Source organism: Elaeis guineensis, chromosome 4, assembly GCF_000442705.2.
Source record: "Elaeis guineensis isolate ETL-2024a chromosome 4, EG11, whole genome shotgun sequence".
Classification (NCBI taxonomy): Eukaryota; Viridiplantae; Streptophyta; class Magnoliopsida; order Arecales; family Arecaceae; genus Elaeis; species Elaeis guineensis.
Window position 1 is genome coordinate 28,044,220 of NC_025996.2, and position 16,442 is coordinate 28,060,661.

At 37.5% G+C, this 16,442-nt stretch overlaps 2 protein-coding genes and 1 non-coding gene across 4 annotated transcripts; 1 reads left to right on the forward strand and 2 right to left on the reverse strand.

Moving 5' to 3' along the window:
- Positions 1-381: 381 nt before the first annotated feature.
- Positions 382-7,199, reverse strand: LOC105043183 (GDSL esterase/lipase LTL1). 2 transcript variants are annotated; one of them, XM_073255123.1, is made up of 6 exons: positions 6,962-7,199; positions 6,707-6,834; positions 6,389-6,631; positions 4,786-5,038; positions 4,479-4,699; positions 382-572 (listed from the first exon to the last, which is right to left on the reverse strand). In XM_073255123.1, the coding sequence occupies exons 1-6, from the start codon at positions 7,197-7,199 to the stop codon at positions 513-515; spliced, it is 1,143 nt and encodes a 380-aa protein (XP_073111224.1). In that variant the 3' UTR covers positions 382-512. The 2 variants fall into 2 exon arrangements, with proteins under 2 accessions (XP_073111224.1, XP_010918935.1); XM_010920633.3 differs by lacking the exon at positions 382-572 and having other exon boundaries at positions 4,467-4,699.
- LOC105043185 (uncharacterized) lies at positions 685-3,054 on the reverse strand. Its single transcript, XM_010920634.4, has 2 exons — positions 2,468-3,054; positions 685-868 (listed from the first exon to the last, which is right to left on the reverse strand). The coding sequence occupies exons 1-2, from the start codon at positions 2,905-2,907 to the stop codon at positions 805-807; spliced, it is 504 nt and encodes a 167-aa protein (XP_010918936.2). The 5' UTR covers positions 2,908-3,054; the 3' UTR covers positions 685-804.
- A 3,782-nt stretch (positions 7,200-10,981) lies between the features above and the next one.
- On the forward strand, positions 10,982-11,089 carry LOC114914151 (U6 spliceosomal RNA). Its single transcript, XR_003800770.1, has one exon. It is a non-coding gene; the product is annotated as a U6 spliceosomal RNA (small nuclear RNA).
- Positions 11,090-16,442: the final 5,353 nt, after the last annotated feature.

Below are 16,442 nucleotides of genomic sequence, written 5' to 3' on the forward strand. Positions count from 1 at the left end.
CCATTCGAGGTCCATTCTAGCTAGGCTCTGGTCTTGAGAGGTGCATCCTCAACATATTTTTGGAGTTGAGTAGATAAATTTGGGTGGGACTACTCACCCCTTTATTAAGCAAATAATGTTTATCAAGAATATATATTTTTCAAGTCATCGAGAATATGAATGTATAATCGAGAGTAAATATATGAATTTAAAAAAAAAAAAAAAAAAGGCAAATCAATGCATCAAGAAAGTTATCTGGCCTGATTCATGTTAGATAGGCACATAATATGTTGTTTATACATTTTAAATGACAATGCATTATAGTAATTAGATTATTTAAAAATCACAATCTATTTCAATGTCGAAAAAGAATACTAATAATAATATACTAATCGACAAAAATACATATTATTCTGATTACATGCCAACCGCTGGTATAAAGATAGAAACAAGATAGCATTTTCACAAGAAAATAATTCAGAGATAGACAGAAACAACATTTAAACCTTGGCCTCCCTAGACCTCCAGGTTTCTTATGGTTCTCCCTTTTTCTTTTCTTTTTTTCCCCTTCGCCTATATTGTCGTCTTCTTAACTCAAAGAAGCCCATCAAAATATATGTACAGTTCTCTGACAAGGGGCACCAGATCTTCCATCAAAAGACCATTCAGCTCTCAACCAATAAAAGAGAAGGAGGGGGGGCAAGAGAGAGAGGGGCTACATCTAAGCAAGAAGCCAGAAGTTCTTATGGGTCTTGGTGTTTAGGAGGTAGCCTGCGTTTTGACCCTTCTTTTGAACTCCAACGCACAGGCACTTGCTGTTTTCGATCAGGAACTCCGCAGGGTCCATCCCTTTGTTTGACGTGCTTCCAGTCCTTCCCCTAGCTTGTACCTACAAAAAGAAAGACATCACGTTTTATTAAATAGCCGCCAGAATGGTGGGCTACATTAGTTCAAACAGTTCCGTGGAAAGCAATTTCTCCAGTTACATGGACTCATAAATGTCTGAATGAAAAATATGTACCAAAGTAACTCTCGTCTAAAAGTTTGCATTTACTGGTATTTAATTACAAGCAAAATAGTGGAGGAAGACTAGAAGAGAACATACTTGAGAGGAGAAATTATATCCTCCATCACATGCACCAACTTGGCGGTGCACTTTATGGTGGGCTAATCACTAACACTAGTGGATGATGCATAGGGTGTAAGATATAATTTTCCATTTAAAAGAGAGAGGGGTTGGAAATCTTTTGACATGATTAAAAGTGTATTTATGAGGCCGCAAGTAGGTTCCTGATGGCTTCACTCCGGGAACTCCAAAAACTTTCATCATACATGGTAAATAAGAATTTTTTAAAATTTTATCAAAGTGATAATTATTTGCTTGAGATCGAAAGAAGAAGCATTACCAACCATTTCCGGTTAATGTTAGAAGAACTACATATGTCAAACGCTTAAAAGAAAAAGAACTGCTAAGACTTGGCTGTAATCTTGCAACATTGTTTGTTTTCATAAAACAATATTATATTTATTAGGTATAGATTCTCTCATTTTTGTTACCATGCTTTTCAAGTGCTAGATAGATGCAGCCTAAATCAGGCCTAATTGAAGATCATTGAAATGCTAACTATAGTGAACCAATCTTACAATAATATGGCTCAATTTGAATGCCAATAATTTTAAAAAAAATAATTTATTATTAAAAATGCACAAATCATTCCTTCTCTTTTTCTATTCCTTAAATCTGTAGTCTTGCTTTTAATTTTCTTTATCTCTTGTTTCTTTCTTCTCCCTTCCTGAGATGATTTTATTTAGTTAATGAAAATCTTGATAGCTTAATTTCGTTTCTTCTGAAAAAAATGAATTTGTGATAATGAATATCTATAATTCTCTTAATAATAATGAAAAAACCATTTTTTCTCTTTTAAACAATAATTCAGCTACTCTTAATTTTGTTGATCGATATCTCTTTCAACCTAAAAATTGCTTAAGATTTAAATTCTTAAAGTGACTTTCCTACTGCATTTCTTAGGAGACAAAAAATGCAGAATCTCTCCACAACCATATGATAAGAGGAGGGGTATTGACTAGTTGGCTCAAAATTTTTTGGTAATATTTGCATAACAAATTTTTAGTATGACTACTTTAATCATTTTTCTCAAAATATTTGTTTTAAATATTTAAAATACAAATATGGCTGAAATGCATGTATGTATATATGTATGCATGCATGTATGTACATCCAAAAAAACATAAAAGATCATTTAATCTATTTAGAAAAAACTAAATTATTTCTTTAATTGTTTGAATTTTCTCCTTGACATCAAACATATAGGAAAAGTAAGATTCCTTCTTTTGGCTTACTTTATAAAATAAATAAAGCAAGGAATTGATTGCAATGGTATATTTCTTTCAATTTTTTTTTTTTAAAGAAAAGCTTATAATGATGGTGATGATGATGATGATAGTGATGGATCTCTAAGCTACTTACCCCAAGAAAGTTGACTGGTTGCGACGCTGGCCAATGACGAGGAGATCAACCCTAAGCAAATTAGCCTGCATGAGAATAGTCGTGGCCTTATCCTTAGCCTCCGTCTCCACCCTCTCTATCTGCACCTTCACCTTTGGTTGTGCTGCCTTGCACGCCGCCCTCATTGCATCAAGGAACTCGTAGTCCCCACCGCCGCACTCGGCGGAGCCGGCAGCAGAGCCGGCGGGGGAGCTGGGGGCCACCGAAGAAGGCCGTCGGAGGAACGTCGAGAAGGCGCCGCGCCGACCGTTGGGAGGCTCGACATGGAGGAGGACGATCTCGTCGTGCTCGAGCACCGCATGATAGAGGGCCCACTCGAGCGCTCCGGCCGACTCCCGGCCAGGGTCGGCGATGACCATGACCCTCCGTTTGCCTGCCGGAGGGGTCCCGCCGACGTCCATGGGCCCCCACCACCACCACCACTACCACCTCCACGGCGACCTCAATAAGCTAGCATTCGGCTAGGTGGGTGCATGGGAAGCTGGCAACGGCGACGAGGTGGAGGTTTTGGTGGTTTTTGCTAAATTTGGGAAGGAGGGACGGCCATGCACGAGCCGTCGCTGCTCTTTTGGTGGGCCAAGCATGATGGGTGGTGGCAATTGGGGGAGAACTTGGGGGATGGTTGGGGCCGTACCCACAAGACCCGGTCAACCGGAACCCAAACCATGGCTTAGAAAAGTGTGGGTTAGGAAATAGTTAGGATACTTTTTTAGTCATCTTTTGTGCTAGATCATCTTAAGTTGTCAGTTGTATAAAGTGCTGCAAATTTTATTTTTTTTTTTAAATAAATTAAATATCGTAAGGAGAAAATATTGAGATGGATTTATGGCGAATTATTTAGGAGGAATAAAAGGAGAATATAATATTGAGTTGGTATATTGACTTGCTGTTCTAAACTTGTTTTGGCTCTGACTTTGGATTGACTGGATGGCATATATTACCCTCTTTTCTTTCGTATCCTATCATGCCATTTTCTTAATGAAATGGTGCTAATCCTTCCACCAGTAGTTTTTTGAAAATAATGTAGGGAGAGGAGAGGAAGTTGTAAGGTAAAACAGATGGAAGTCGTGGGGATCGGGGGGAAAACTGCAGGGAAAAAAGAATAAGCTTAAATAATCAAATAGCGTCAGATGTGGTGTCAAAAAAGAAGAAGAAGAAAATATTTGGCAAGCCATGATTCATAAAATCAACTCATTTGGGACAATGTTTGATGGCCAAGTACAACATCCTGTTAAAATTCTTATCAGTATCCACCAATTCCAAAGATTTGCTATTGCAAAAGCGGTCGAGTTCTCAGTGTCCCATAGCACCGATCACTAATGATATTTTAACGGACAGTTTCTTGGGAAAAAAAAAAAAAAAATGCTTTACATGGAGTCTTAATGTAGCTTATCAACCATAACTAAAGGCACACCAAAACATCCCAAGCTTAACGTTTCATTCGGAATCCTAGTTCACACTCCTTCTTATTTTATGCGAAAGAAAATACATGGTTCAAACATACATAAGATTTAGTCCATCAAAAACAGTGCTTGGATTAGAAACATATCCGAGAGCTTATATATAATATCCGACACCCTATATATCATATGGTCATGCACCATATCAATCATGATGTTTTCTTCATGTAGGCTCCATCCATCATGTGCTTATCTCAACGATCGGTCCTCAAAAAAGAGCGGTGGTTGGCATCGTGCATGAACATGCTGGTGCTAAGATATAATTTCAAACATATACCATTATTATTCACCAGAAACCAAAATGCTCAAAGGCTACATATCAGTTTATTGATCCTTAACCACCTTATGCGGGCAATCTTTGGCCCGAACATTGAACTACATATTAGATGATACACTGGATATGGCAGCGGACATACGTACCACACGTAAGGAAAGCTTGTAAGCAAAGGGAACATTCCATAGAGCTTAAAAAGAAAGGCAATGAATCAGTTCTCAAGATGCTAAGTACTTGCATCCAGGGCTAGAATGGTGCTCAAATTCATGGGGTTCATGTACTCGGAGGAACCGATCATGAACTGGTTCACAATGATCCGGTTTGCTTTCTCTGTGGGATGGTATGCATCCCAAAATGAATACAAGTTGCGGTTGGAACATAAATTTGATGCAACAGTGCATAGCCCTAGCCCATTGTAAGGTCCTTGCCCACAACATGCAATTTTTGATGTAACGAACCCTGAACAAGGTTCATAAAACGCATTGTTAGCATCAAGTGGATGAATGGAGATGAAGTTATTTTTAAATATCCTTGATGTCTCTTACCATAGGCTGCTGGATCTGATACGTAGTCCATATGCATCTTGAAAGCATTGGCAGAGATATAGATGTCTGATCCAAGATCTGTGTTTAGTTCATTTAAAATTTGGATCAACTGGGGATTGAATAGAGCTGCAGCTCTCTGCAGCTCAGGGTCACAGCTACCATCCCGACTTCTTTCAGCAAGCTCGGCCGGCACGCAGCCAAGAGGACCGGTTCCGGTGACCATTATTCGACGGGCACCTAATTCATGTAGCGTCTGCAATTGGACATGAAAAAATGGAGCAACGTTAACTGCTTTTCTTTCATGCCTTAGCATGTGCAAAGATTTACAAAGGCAATCAAAAGTCTACATTGCTGACCCTGTGAAAGACAAGCTCTTTCTCTTCCATTGCTAGTTCTATCTATTATGTCGACAATAATGGAGTTAAAACTAGTTTCCACAATGTGGAAATGGTTAATGATTCATTACTAGGCCTACTGGTTGCCGGTCCTGAGGTTGTTGGTATGAAACTACACTGCAAATCTATATCAACAAAATTTCTATGTTTTTTAAGTATTTTTCCAAGAAAGCATCAGCAATCGAGGAAGGAATACTAGACTTTAGAGGACTAAGCTGGTCATGATAGTGATCAAAATGGAGTTGATAAAAATTAGATGATGCTCCATACCTTCTTCTCATTAAGTCATCATGGAGAATTTATCATATTGAAGCGCAAGAAAATTGGCAAAATCTTTTTTTTTTTTTTTTGTTTTTTGATAACAAGAAGAAGATCAGCATAATTACTGCATCGAAACTGTGACATAGATGGTACCCAGAGTTCCAAGAATGTGCTCCAGCCCAGAATAAAATTTACCACTCAGCTATTAATGACAAGAAAAGGACACTAGTTGCTGATCAATTCTGATGAAGGTAAAATGACATAATGCAGTTTGCATGGAGCATAACACTGAAAGTGCCAGCAGCAAGTTCATTTCCCATGGAGGGCGTTTTGAGAATACTGTGGACAGAAGTAACTCCATCTCTGCTACACACCCTACAAGTTCAAGAGGATGGCGCACAGCCTACTCAGACAGTAACACAAATATATTTCTCTCAATGGAAAATAGAGGCTAAACTACCCAGTTAAAATTTGTCAACAGAAAAAGGGGGTTATTGTCAAAGAACTTTTTGTAAAAGGTGATACATGTGCATGGTTGTGCAAGTGCAACTGTAACTTTGCCTGAGTCATTTACTTAATGAATTTCATGGGGAAACCATCTTTTCCTCAAGAAAAAAAGGTTATACATGTGTAGTGCCACCTCACATTTCCCTCAATGTCTTAATCACACAAAATATGAATAAAGTTGAGCAGCCCTGCACAGAGAAATGATCTTTTTGTTTTCAATGCAGACCCTGGAAGTCTCATGCAATATCTCTGACATATGATAACAAAAATTTAGTTGCTCAATTGATGCAAACCACAGTAGACTCTAAAAGTGCAGAATATGAGACTATATGAAGAGCTCAAGGTAGTTGGCATCATAGGATTGGAAGGTTCAGCATTGCTGTGCATCAGATTTCCATCCTCTGTAAGGATGAATCTTTGAGGAGACATAAAATACATACCCGAAGAATTTTCTTGTATTCAAAGATTATATAGCGAACGTAGTCAGGTAGCGCAAACTCGCGAGATCTTGCAGAAAATGGCACCAAGTAATAGTTGTTAACAAAGTCATTGCCTCCAAGAGTGATGAGGACAAGGGCTTTGTTCACAAGCTTCTTCGCCTGAGCCACGCCTATGAGCGCGCTTAACCTTTGCTGGTACTGCTCAAAGTATTGCAACTGCCTACTGATTTTAATGATGTTTATCTGCAAACATAACCAGCATCAGTCTATCTTAAGTTTGCCAACCTTTGAAAGATAACAATGCATAATTGCCCTTACAAATTGAATTCCAGTATCATTGAGAATTCCAATCCCTGCCGATGCAAAGTTGGCGCCCACAAGCAGTTTTTCTCCTCGGAGCTCAGGGCTGAGATAAGGCAATGTAGGTTCAGCCCCGATCTGCTCACCTGAGAGACATTGAAGTTGTTGGTGAAGAAAGCATAGCAAAAATGGACAGTGTAAGTTAAAGAGAGAGACATTCTCTGAAGCATTCATTAACAATACAGTGAAAGAAATCAAAGCTAGACTCCTAACTGATAATGTCAGGGATGTTGAGCCCATTAGAGAATCTGCCTGTGGGTTGGTGAGTCGGGTAGTCAATCCCATAAGGAGGCGAGTCGGCACGAGCTGTCGTCGCCAAGTAGTTGTTATTGCCATTGTCAACAAGAGAATCACCAAAAACAAAGAAGGCTCGAGCCTCTGACATCGTCGAGAGGGTCCCCAGAGTTGCTAGGACAGCCAGGAAGAAGGTGAGAAGGAAAGAGGCATTCATAGTTGTAGAATGAGTTTGTTTTGATTGGATGAGAGGAGTAACACTAGTAGTTAGAGGTTGTGGTGGGCGGCTGTATCCACATGAATGCCAAAGGTGGTGACTTTATATAGGGATTCTTGAATCACAAACTCAACTTTTTCTTCCACCTATTTAAGGCCAATAGAGAGGACAGAAGGGCCACAGAAATTAATCAAAATCTAATTGTATGCTTTGTTAGGACGTTGGCATTCTTCAGCACCTTCAAGGTGGTTGGTAGCTTGCTCTATCTATCACTAGGCCCTAAAACATACTTGTCCTGCATCTCCGAAGGCGCATCTGCGACTACAAGAACATAGAAGATTCGTTCCTGAATTCTCATATCATTGGCTCCAAGCTCCCCTAAATAGGTTTTCTAGCATGTTTTTGTTCCATATACTGCTCTACTATTGGTCTACATTGATGCCATCACAAGAGTATCACAACAGAATTCTAGCACCAATTGACATCATGGTGCTAATCTTAATGCCAAGGATGCACCTTTAAGGTTGCTATTCTCCTCAAATGTTATAAAAAGATAATTCATCTGTCCTAATTAAGTTGTTCGTTATTGTAAAGTAACGATAAGGATAGTGTTTCATGTTCTCGAAGAAGCATTGTTCCTTAAGTTGTAAGAAGTGGACCATAATACCCAGTGCTTGCAATTCAATTTAATCCACCTTAAAGTGCTTGCATCTTGCGTTAGTTCTTTCTGAAAATACCCAGTGTTCGAATCATAACATTTAAACAGAATCTTATTATAGAACAGCAAGAATACTTCTAGTAATAGGACCAAACTGTCAATAATGACAGCCACAGATTAGTATGTAACCTGTATCTTAAAAATGGAAGAAAAATCACTAAATGTCTGGTAAGGCTTTTGTCAAAGAACTCATATGAAAACCCCATTACCTCGGCGATTAGATATAAACAACAGTTAGACTTCCATATTTTTCTCTTTTGCTGCCCTGCCTATTGTTGAGGTTAAAGTTTCAGTGATGGTTAAAAATATATGATAGCTGATCATATTTTAACAGAAGGCAGTTCAACCAATACCTATCAAAGTTTCCAAAGAAAAACCATTAAAAAGATTCAGATAAAGCTAAGGATACACTGTTACCTCTCTCTATGTTTATGAGGGTGTCAGAGGTGAGGTCATGATAAAGTCCTTGCCCACGTGACATACATAAATTGGTGGGTAGATGTTTTAAGGAGAGTAGCTGAATCCACCTCCAAATGACACCATGCACCTCCGAACCCCCAGCATTTCAGCATTGTGACGTTCTAACATCAACCGCTCTCCAACAAAACCATCTGGTCCCCATGAATCCACATCACCCTCCTAAAACCCCAAACCAGACCCCTGTAACCAGTCCACCTTCATGTTGATGATAATAATCTCAGTGTAGCCAGTGGTCATTTGTTTCTTTTCCTGCACAAAAAATAAATAAAGAAAGAAAATGGTCTGTTTGTTTTGATTCATTGGATCAATGTCGGTATCACTTGAGTATTCCAAGTGAACCAACGCTTCAACTGAAAACATCACTTAATGGACCCCAAATGAAAGAAGATTGCAATAACCATACCTCACTTTTCGGCTATTAATTTCTGTTCTCTATCAGGAAAAGAGTTTTCATAGTACAGCGGAAATGGAATCCCAAGGCCATCTCAGCATTCCCTATACACTGTTATTCAGTAGAGTATTGCTGCATCATCGAACGGTACAACAATCAAAGAAATTTCTTCTAAACAGCTGTAACTTTTTACCTATGTGAGATCTCAAAGTACAACATTGATCTGTTTAAAGTCACATGGCAATACCTAGCACATGAGTAAAATTACAGCAGTCTTTTCTCTCTTATTAATGTGTTTCAGCAGTTACTTCCTAGTATTTTGTAATTCCTTCTATGTTACCCTTCACTTTGTTACCTTGGGACCTCTCCTCCACAGAGGTCACCTTTATAGCCTCTGTTTGCACTTCATCGTCTAATGAAGTGGGTGGAGACTTGCTCCTCCCATTTTTTTGAAAAACAAAGAGTACATATTAACAATTCAATCAGTCTCTTATATAGCTAAATTCTTTAATGTGTACCACAGTCAGACTTAGAATTTATGAGCTTACCCAAGGGCTAATTATCCCCTAATATTGATAGTTAGTCACTTACAAACTACGTTGCATTGAGCTAATTGTTAGCTCTCATTATTGCTGTTCTTATGAAATGTATAAACTATCACACTGCATTAGCTGGTTTTCTTCTTTTCTTTTCTTTTCTTTTCTTTTTAGATTTCATAATTTACACAAAACAAATTGGAGTAATGGCATTTCACCCCCAGAGTCATTCTGATTTGGAGCAAACTAGTGCAAGATGGAAGCCTGAATAATCCATTTTTCACTAAGAATATATTTGAATTTTTCCAATGCCATACTCATAATGACCGAATCTCCATGAAGTCCACATAGATTTTTTAATTTCTATTCAAATCATGAATGTTGATTTCTATTTTTCTTAAAAAAAAGAATAGAGACCTCAGGACCAGATGTTATGATACAAACCCCGTATTATATGCATCTAGACAACAACAGACCTTTCATAACTTCTCTCTCAGACATCAAATCTGTTAGGTATGTAGTCTTGGAACATAAAATTGACAGTGAAAGATAACTATCAGTTTCATGGCCATGTTTGTTGAAAGTGATGGAAATCTGCAGGTTGTAATTAGAAAGAAAAGAACAAGAGTGTTACATGAAATCTGTTTATAATGACCTTATACCATTTATAGACTAAGTTTATACAAGAACTGTATAATATATCCGGTTTACCAAAAAAAAAAAAAAAGTTACTTCCCATTTTCATTTAAGGTCCTTGTCGGCACCCATTATGAAACTTGACATTACATGGTCATGTTTGTTACATTTCAATTGACTGCAACATTTTTACTTGATTTACATCTGAATGGCCAAAGTATTGAAGATAATGACTGAAATCAAGATCATTCATTTCTACCAAAAAAAAAAAAAATGAAGATGATTCATCAAAGGTGTAATTTTTTTTCCCCCTAGCCAATGGGTGCAAGACTTCTTCCAATCAATGCGAAATTAAGAGTCCTGACTAATTTTAAGATGCACTGGCTACCAGGGTCCAAATGGAGCACTACTGGAGTTTTCTTACTTTACTGTTCTTGTTTGTAGCTTGTGGAAGCTTTTCATGTATCTGCTCTAGTGAGATGATGCCAAGCAAGCAGACAGAAGAAAGCAGCTTATCTTGTTCTGCTACCATAAACTATTCTGATCTGGTAATCTTGGTCCACCAACTTATTTTGCAGCTGTTGAACATTCAGCACCAAAGCATAAAACTTGCATCCTACCAATCCTTGGATACTTCTGCTGCACATAGACAACCACCCAAGCTTTGACTAACTAAATTAGTCTTTTCTTTTCAAGTGGAAAAGGATGAAGTAAGGTAGTTCCTCCAATTTTATTAAATAAGAAGAATGTACACAGGAGAACAGAGGAAAAGAAGAAAGAAGGTATAATTACAAGTTATGGGCTCCAAGATAAGTATTGAAATTACAAGTTATGGAAGAAGTAAGACAGAACAGAGCGCTTCCAATTTTGCGGTGGCCCTCTATCACGTTTGCCGAGTTTAAATGCTCCCATAATCTTATTGTATGCATGATTTTTGCAGCACAGAAAAAATGGAACATTGCCGATGGAAAAAAAAAAAAAAAAATCCTCCCACGCCTTTCAAGCCAGATAGGTCAAAACACAGCCATCAAAAGCTAATCCGAAACTAAATTGGAACAATACAGAAAAGATTAGCATGGCTCTTGCACAAGAATGACATCCGCAAATTAATGAACTAAATTAGTTATATATATATATATATATATATATATATATGAAAGAAAAACAGAATATATTATTTATCCTATTAATAGAAATCATCAGATTTATCTCAGGGTACTGTAGGTATAGTTTAATAAGCTTTTGGGCAAGATTTTTTTGTCTATGGTAACGGAACTCAGGAGAGAAATTTAGATGAAATTTAACAAAATTTCTTCGATATGCCAAATGAATCTTTGTGGACCAAGCAGCGTCAATTACATCAAATTATTAGCACAGAAAGACTGGTAGGTTATAAAAGCACTTAGGATAAAGCCTTCTCCAAACACTATTAATAAATGATGGGAAAAATTTGGTGAGATTCTCGGGCTCTTGCTTCACATGTGGCCCTTACTGTTTGAGCCCAGCACACAATTTCAGACGTTAGATGTGATGAAGTTGTGATTTTATTTTTCTTTTTTAAAAAATACGAAAACAAAAAACATAGCACTAATCATCACCACCAGTGAATACATCTTATAATCAATTTCTTTTTGAAGAATAGTGTTTGTTGCTGTAGATTCTTGATTCGGATTGGCTTGACTCGGGTTGAGCGGCGAATGCAGGACGATGATAGCTAAATCTGTAAAATAAACTTCTGGTTGAAATTAGTTTTGATAGGATTCTCCGATGTTCAAATCAAAAATTTAAAATAGATTAAAAAAAATGATGATTAGTATAGGAATTTATTTTGTAGATCCATTCATTACGGTCCTACATTTGCCGTCTAACTCCAATCAAGCTGGCTCGAACTAGGAATTTATTGTCACGCCCCGAACCCAACACCCGGGTCGGATACGTGATGGCCGCACACTCCTTAGAGCAAGCCCTAAAGAATATGCAAGGCCAAAATAAATCATTACAATCGTATCAACCATAATATTTAATTTCAACAGTAATTCATAAAACTTGCATAATTACAATTAACATTCCTTCTGATCAAGTATCAACGGTACTCTATCTATGCATCCGCTCACTCACAAATCCATACCATAGCCAACCATGGACATCTTGTAACTCTGAGAAGAAAAAAGAAAAATGAAGGGGTGTGAGCTTTACAGCCCAGTAAGAATTCCCATATCACACTGATATAGTAATATAGTCTGAAAATAAGGATAAGCAATAAAATATAAAATCTCATGTTCAATGTCCAGAATAATGCAAACATTCATAAATTTTCTGTCTTGTCAAAATAGATGCATCATCATATGTTAACCGGTGAAACACTTTTGTTCAACAATTGTTTCATATCTTATCTTTCATTTCTCCTTTCATAATCATATGATTTTAACATTTTCTTTCTGGCTCTGGACTATCCAAGTCTATACCTCAGTCATCATCCGGATCGAATCCATTTAAAAAGTCTTTCAAGACTGTCCCAAGATGAGCTCCTGGCCGGCTGTCCCACGTACCAAAGCCCGTGAGAGGCTGTCCCAGGCATAAGCTCCTGACGGGCTGTCCCAGGCATGAGCTCCTGGCCGGCTGATCCACCTGTAAGCCAGTGGGGCTGTCCCAGGCATAAGCTCCTGGCGGGCTGTCCCAGGCATAAGCTCCTGGCCGGCTGTTCCACATGACAAGGCTAGTCCATACCATATATCTCTTTCTTTTCATTTAATCATTATGTGTTGATTTCATCAATCAATTCTGTCTTGCATTATGATCAATTCAGATATGTCATATCCATATAATCATGCCATCAATCTCTGATACATATATATTGACATAACATACTCATGCTCAAAATCAAATAACAGTATCTCAGGTATAATAAATTCATCGATCTCAAATCCGACGATGCAAAACCAACGATGCAAGACCAACAGCAAAATAGCATATACATAATAGTGATCATGTACAGGGATTCTTACCTTTACCGGTGACTGATCCAAACACAGAAATTAATGTTCTTCTTTGATTTATGAATTTCTCTAACAAGATATTCCACTCGATATCATATGCAGACAATCATCTCTTCATAACCCTGATCAATATAAAGATCACATATATGGAGAAAATTATCGATAATCGATCTGATAACACAAATCTAGGATCTCTCTTAGGATTAACCAAAATTAGGATTTACCTAAGTATCTGGATCCTCCACTAATCCATAAGACTTCTAGAGAGAGAAAATCCATGAAGAGAGAAAATTCTAGAGAGAGAAAGTAGAGAGAGAAAGTGGAGAGAGAAATCTTCATATCCTTTCGATGAGGCACTCATGATCGAGATCATCAGAGGTCCTATCAGGGTGACTCAATATGAATTAAGTGTTACAAATTTCGAATAGGATCAGACTGGAATCAGACATATTGCACGAATTTCGGAGCAACCTCGGATCATCTTATTTTCATCTTCAAGTTTATTCTAGGGTTCATGATGAAATCAGAGAGGAAGACAAGATCCTAGAGAGACAATCCGTAAAGAGAGAGAAAAGTCTCGAGAGAGAATCTAGAGAGAGAAAATGTAGAGAGAGAAGGTAGAGAGAGGAGAGAGAAAAGAGAGAGAAAGAAGAGAGAAAGGAGAGAGAGGAAAATTCTCTCCTTCTTCTTCTTATTTTATTTTATTTTTATTTTTATTTTTCTCTTTTTCTTTTCTTTTCTTTTTCTTTTTCCTTTTTCTTTTCTTTTTCTTTTTCCTTTTTCTTTTCTTTTTCTTTTCTTCTTCTTCTTCCTTTCTTCTTTTCTTCCCGCGGGTTCCGTTGGGCCAAAACAGGGGAGGAAAAAGAGGGTGGCTCGGGCTCCGACGACTTGGCCGGAGATCCGGCAACGACGGCTGAGCATGCAAGCTGGCCGGCGGCAGGGTCACCCTCTTTGTTGCCGGCGGCAGAGAAGGAAGAAAATCATAAAAACAGGGTATCCCTGTTTGAGCCCGAACCGGCACCTCGCCGGCTTCCAAAAACACCGGTGACCGGAGAATAACAAGGAGAAGAGGAAATACCTTGTTCCGGCGGCCAAAACAGCTCCGACGACCTCTTTTCTTCCGATCAACCACCACAGAAATCTCTGAGAAAAATCCCTCAAATCCCTTGATTTACTTCGAAATTTTTGTTGTAAATTCCTAAAGGAAGGTTGGAGGATCTTATAGTGGAGGTTTCCTACCCTAGCCGGACTCTTTGAGTCCGATTTTGCCGGAAATCGTGAAGGAAGAAGACTCCGGCTAGGAGTCTTCCTCCTTCTCTGTTCTGTTTTTTTTTTTTTTTTTTTTTTTTTTTTTTTTTTGTGTTGTTGGGCTATCTGGGCTACAGGCCCAAGTAAACGGGTTGCTACATTTATAGTTTATTAATGTTTATCAATTTGAAAGATTATTTTTAAAAAAAAAAATTGAATTGGGAAATATAAATCCAGAGGTCTCTTATGGAGCCGGGAGGTGCCAAAGCTTCCGAAGTTTTAAAAATCATCATCATTCTTATGTTATGTCTTGGATCCATGCCTTTTGTTTTGCTTTATTTTATTTTATTTGTGCATACCTTTTGTTTTACTTGAAAAGTTGAAAGATTGCTTAACCTTTTGTTGGCTGCAAACATGGGAGAGAGTTTCCTCGAAACAAGAAAAGAAAGAAAAGGGAGGAAGGAAGGAAGGGCCATCACCATTTCTTTAAGAGAGAAAAAAAAAAAAAAAATTAGATGAGTGGAACCACATAAATATTTATTTAAGATACTGCATAAATATATCTAAATTTATCTCAAATCTTTTTATATTTTTTTAAATAATATTTAAAAAATCAAAGAATGTCTTGATTATCGAAAGAGGTTTAAACAATTCGCACGTTATATATATCTCACATTTAAGTCTGAGTCTAGCATTGTTCTCGGAGGTCCAAAAGTATACAAATGCAACTAAGATTTCTCGATGAATTGATTTATAAATAGAACCTACTCATATTTATGTATCCGATTTATGACAACTAAACTAAGAGTTTGAAGCATTGAAGACTCAACCTCAATTTTTGCTGCATGGCCAAACAATAAAATATTTTATAAAAAAATCTAAATATATTGGAAAATATTTAATAAAAAATTTTGGTTATTGATGAATGCACCGTTAAAATCTACCAAACCTCATGCTAGTATAGATGGAAAAGAAAACAAAGAAGGCCCTATCAAGAAACCTCTATGCTAGTTGGTGGAATAGGACTACCGGATTAGAAAAAATAAAATTTATTAAAGTAATAAATTAATGTCAATTTACTAAAAAATTAGAAGTAACAAGAGCAAGCCAACATGAAAAAATTGTTTTCTCTTGCTCTAGATAATCTTTTTTTCACTATCGAATTTGGTAGGATTGGATTCAGGTCCAGCATTTGGACCTGAACCAACCCATATTTGATTGGGTTATTTTCAGACCAGAATTTAATGAGGGCATCAACAGGCTGGCCCAAACCCTATAATTAGTTGCAAGTAGGTTGGAACAGGTTGGCAGGTTACATAGGGTCAGTCCTGCCACCTCTAAATAAGACCTAGGATTCACAAGTTATGGCCAAACAGTATAAAAGAATCTAGCTGCAACTGCTTTCTTTATCAAGTAGTGGACCGCCCAAGATTGCTATAACCCAAAAGTTCATAGGGATCTACTGGGTTTTTGGGCATCATGTTTCTTCACTTCACCTACAAAAATGCACGGGGCTTACACCTAAGAAGCTTGTCCAAAAATACCACTGGAAAGCCCAAAGGACATGTGAAGCTTGCTCGCCAAGTCCGTGAAAGCTACACCACTGGAAAGAGCCGTGAAGCAAGTGGCACGCGAGAATCTAAATTGACACCCAAATTGATCTGAGAGTAATTTTTTGTACACCACAGTATAGAAAAAATATACCATTCCATCTGATTGAACCATGTAGCCATCACTTTCCAATACATATTTAATGCCTGCAGTTTCACTTTCTAGTTTGAAATTTTGAATGATGAAAATACCTCTCATCTTCTGAAAAAATTATGACATCTTGTTGCCATATTATGACATCCTGCGGTCAAATTATGGCTTTCTATTTATAATTTGATCACAAAATGTCATAAGGAAAAGAGGAGCATTTTCATCATTTAAAAATTTCATATATTTTCAATGACAAAAATATCTTTCACTTTTTATGATTTTTGAAAAAAATTATGACTTTATGTGCAGGAAATAATAATTTGACTGCAGGATATCATAATATGATCACAGAATGTCATAATTTTTTCAGAACAAGAGGAGCATTTTTGTCATTCAAAATTTTAAACGAAAAAGCAAAACTGCAGGTATTAAATGCGCATTAAAAAGCAATGGCTACGTGCTTCAATGTAGTTGGATAGTGTGCTCCACGTCAATTTTATTGCATCGCATGCAGTGCACAAAACTTTCTCATTGAGC

Bases quoted from the DNA above. Each gene is read 5' to 3' on its own strand.
- LOC105043185 (XM_010920634.4), bottom strand. From the start codon at position 2,907: ATGGACGTCGGCGGGACCCCTCCGGCAGGCAAACGGAGGGTCATGGTC. The intron at 869-2,467 runs GTAAGTAGCTTA...TTCTTTTTGTAG, and splicing joins AACCAGTCAACTTTCTTGGG to GTACAAGCTAGGGGAAGGAC.
- LOC105043183 (XM_073255123.1), bottom strand. From the start codon at position 7,199: ATGAATGCCTCTTTCCTTCTCACCTTCTTCCTGGCTGTCCTAGCAACT. The intron at 6,835-6,961 runs GTTAGGAGTCTA...AATGTCTCTCAG, and splicing joins CAACATCCCTGACATTATCA to GTGAGCAGATCGGGGCTGAA. The intron at 5,039-6,388 runs GTATGTATTTTA...GTCCAATTGCAG, and splicing joins AATACAAGAAAATTCTTCGG to ACGCTACATGAATTAGGTGC.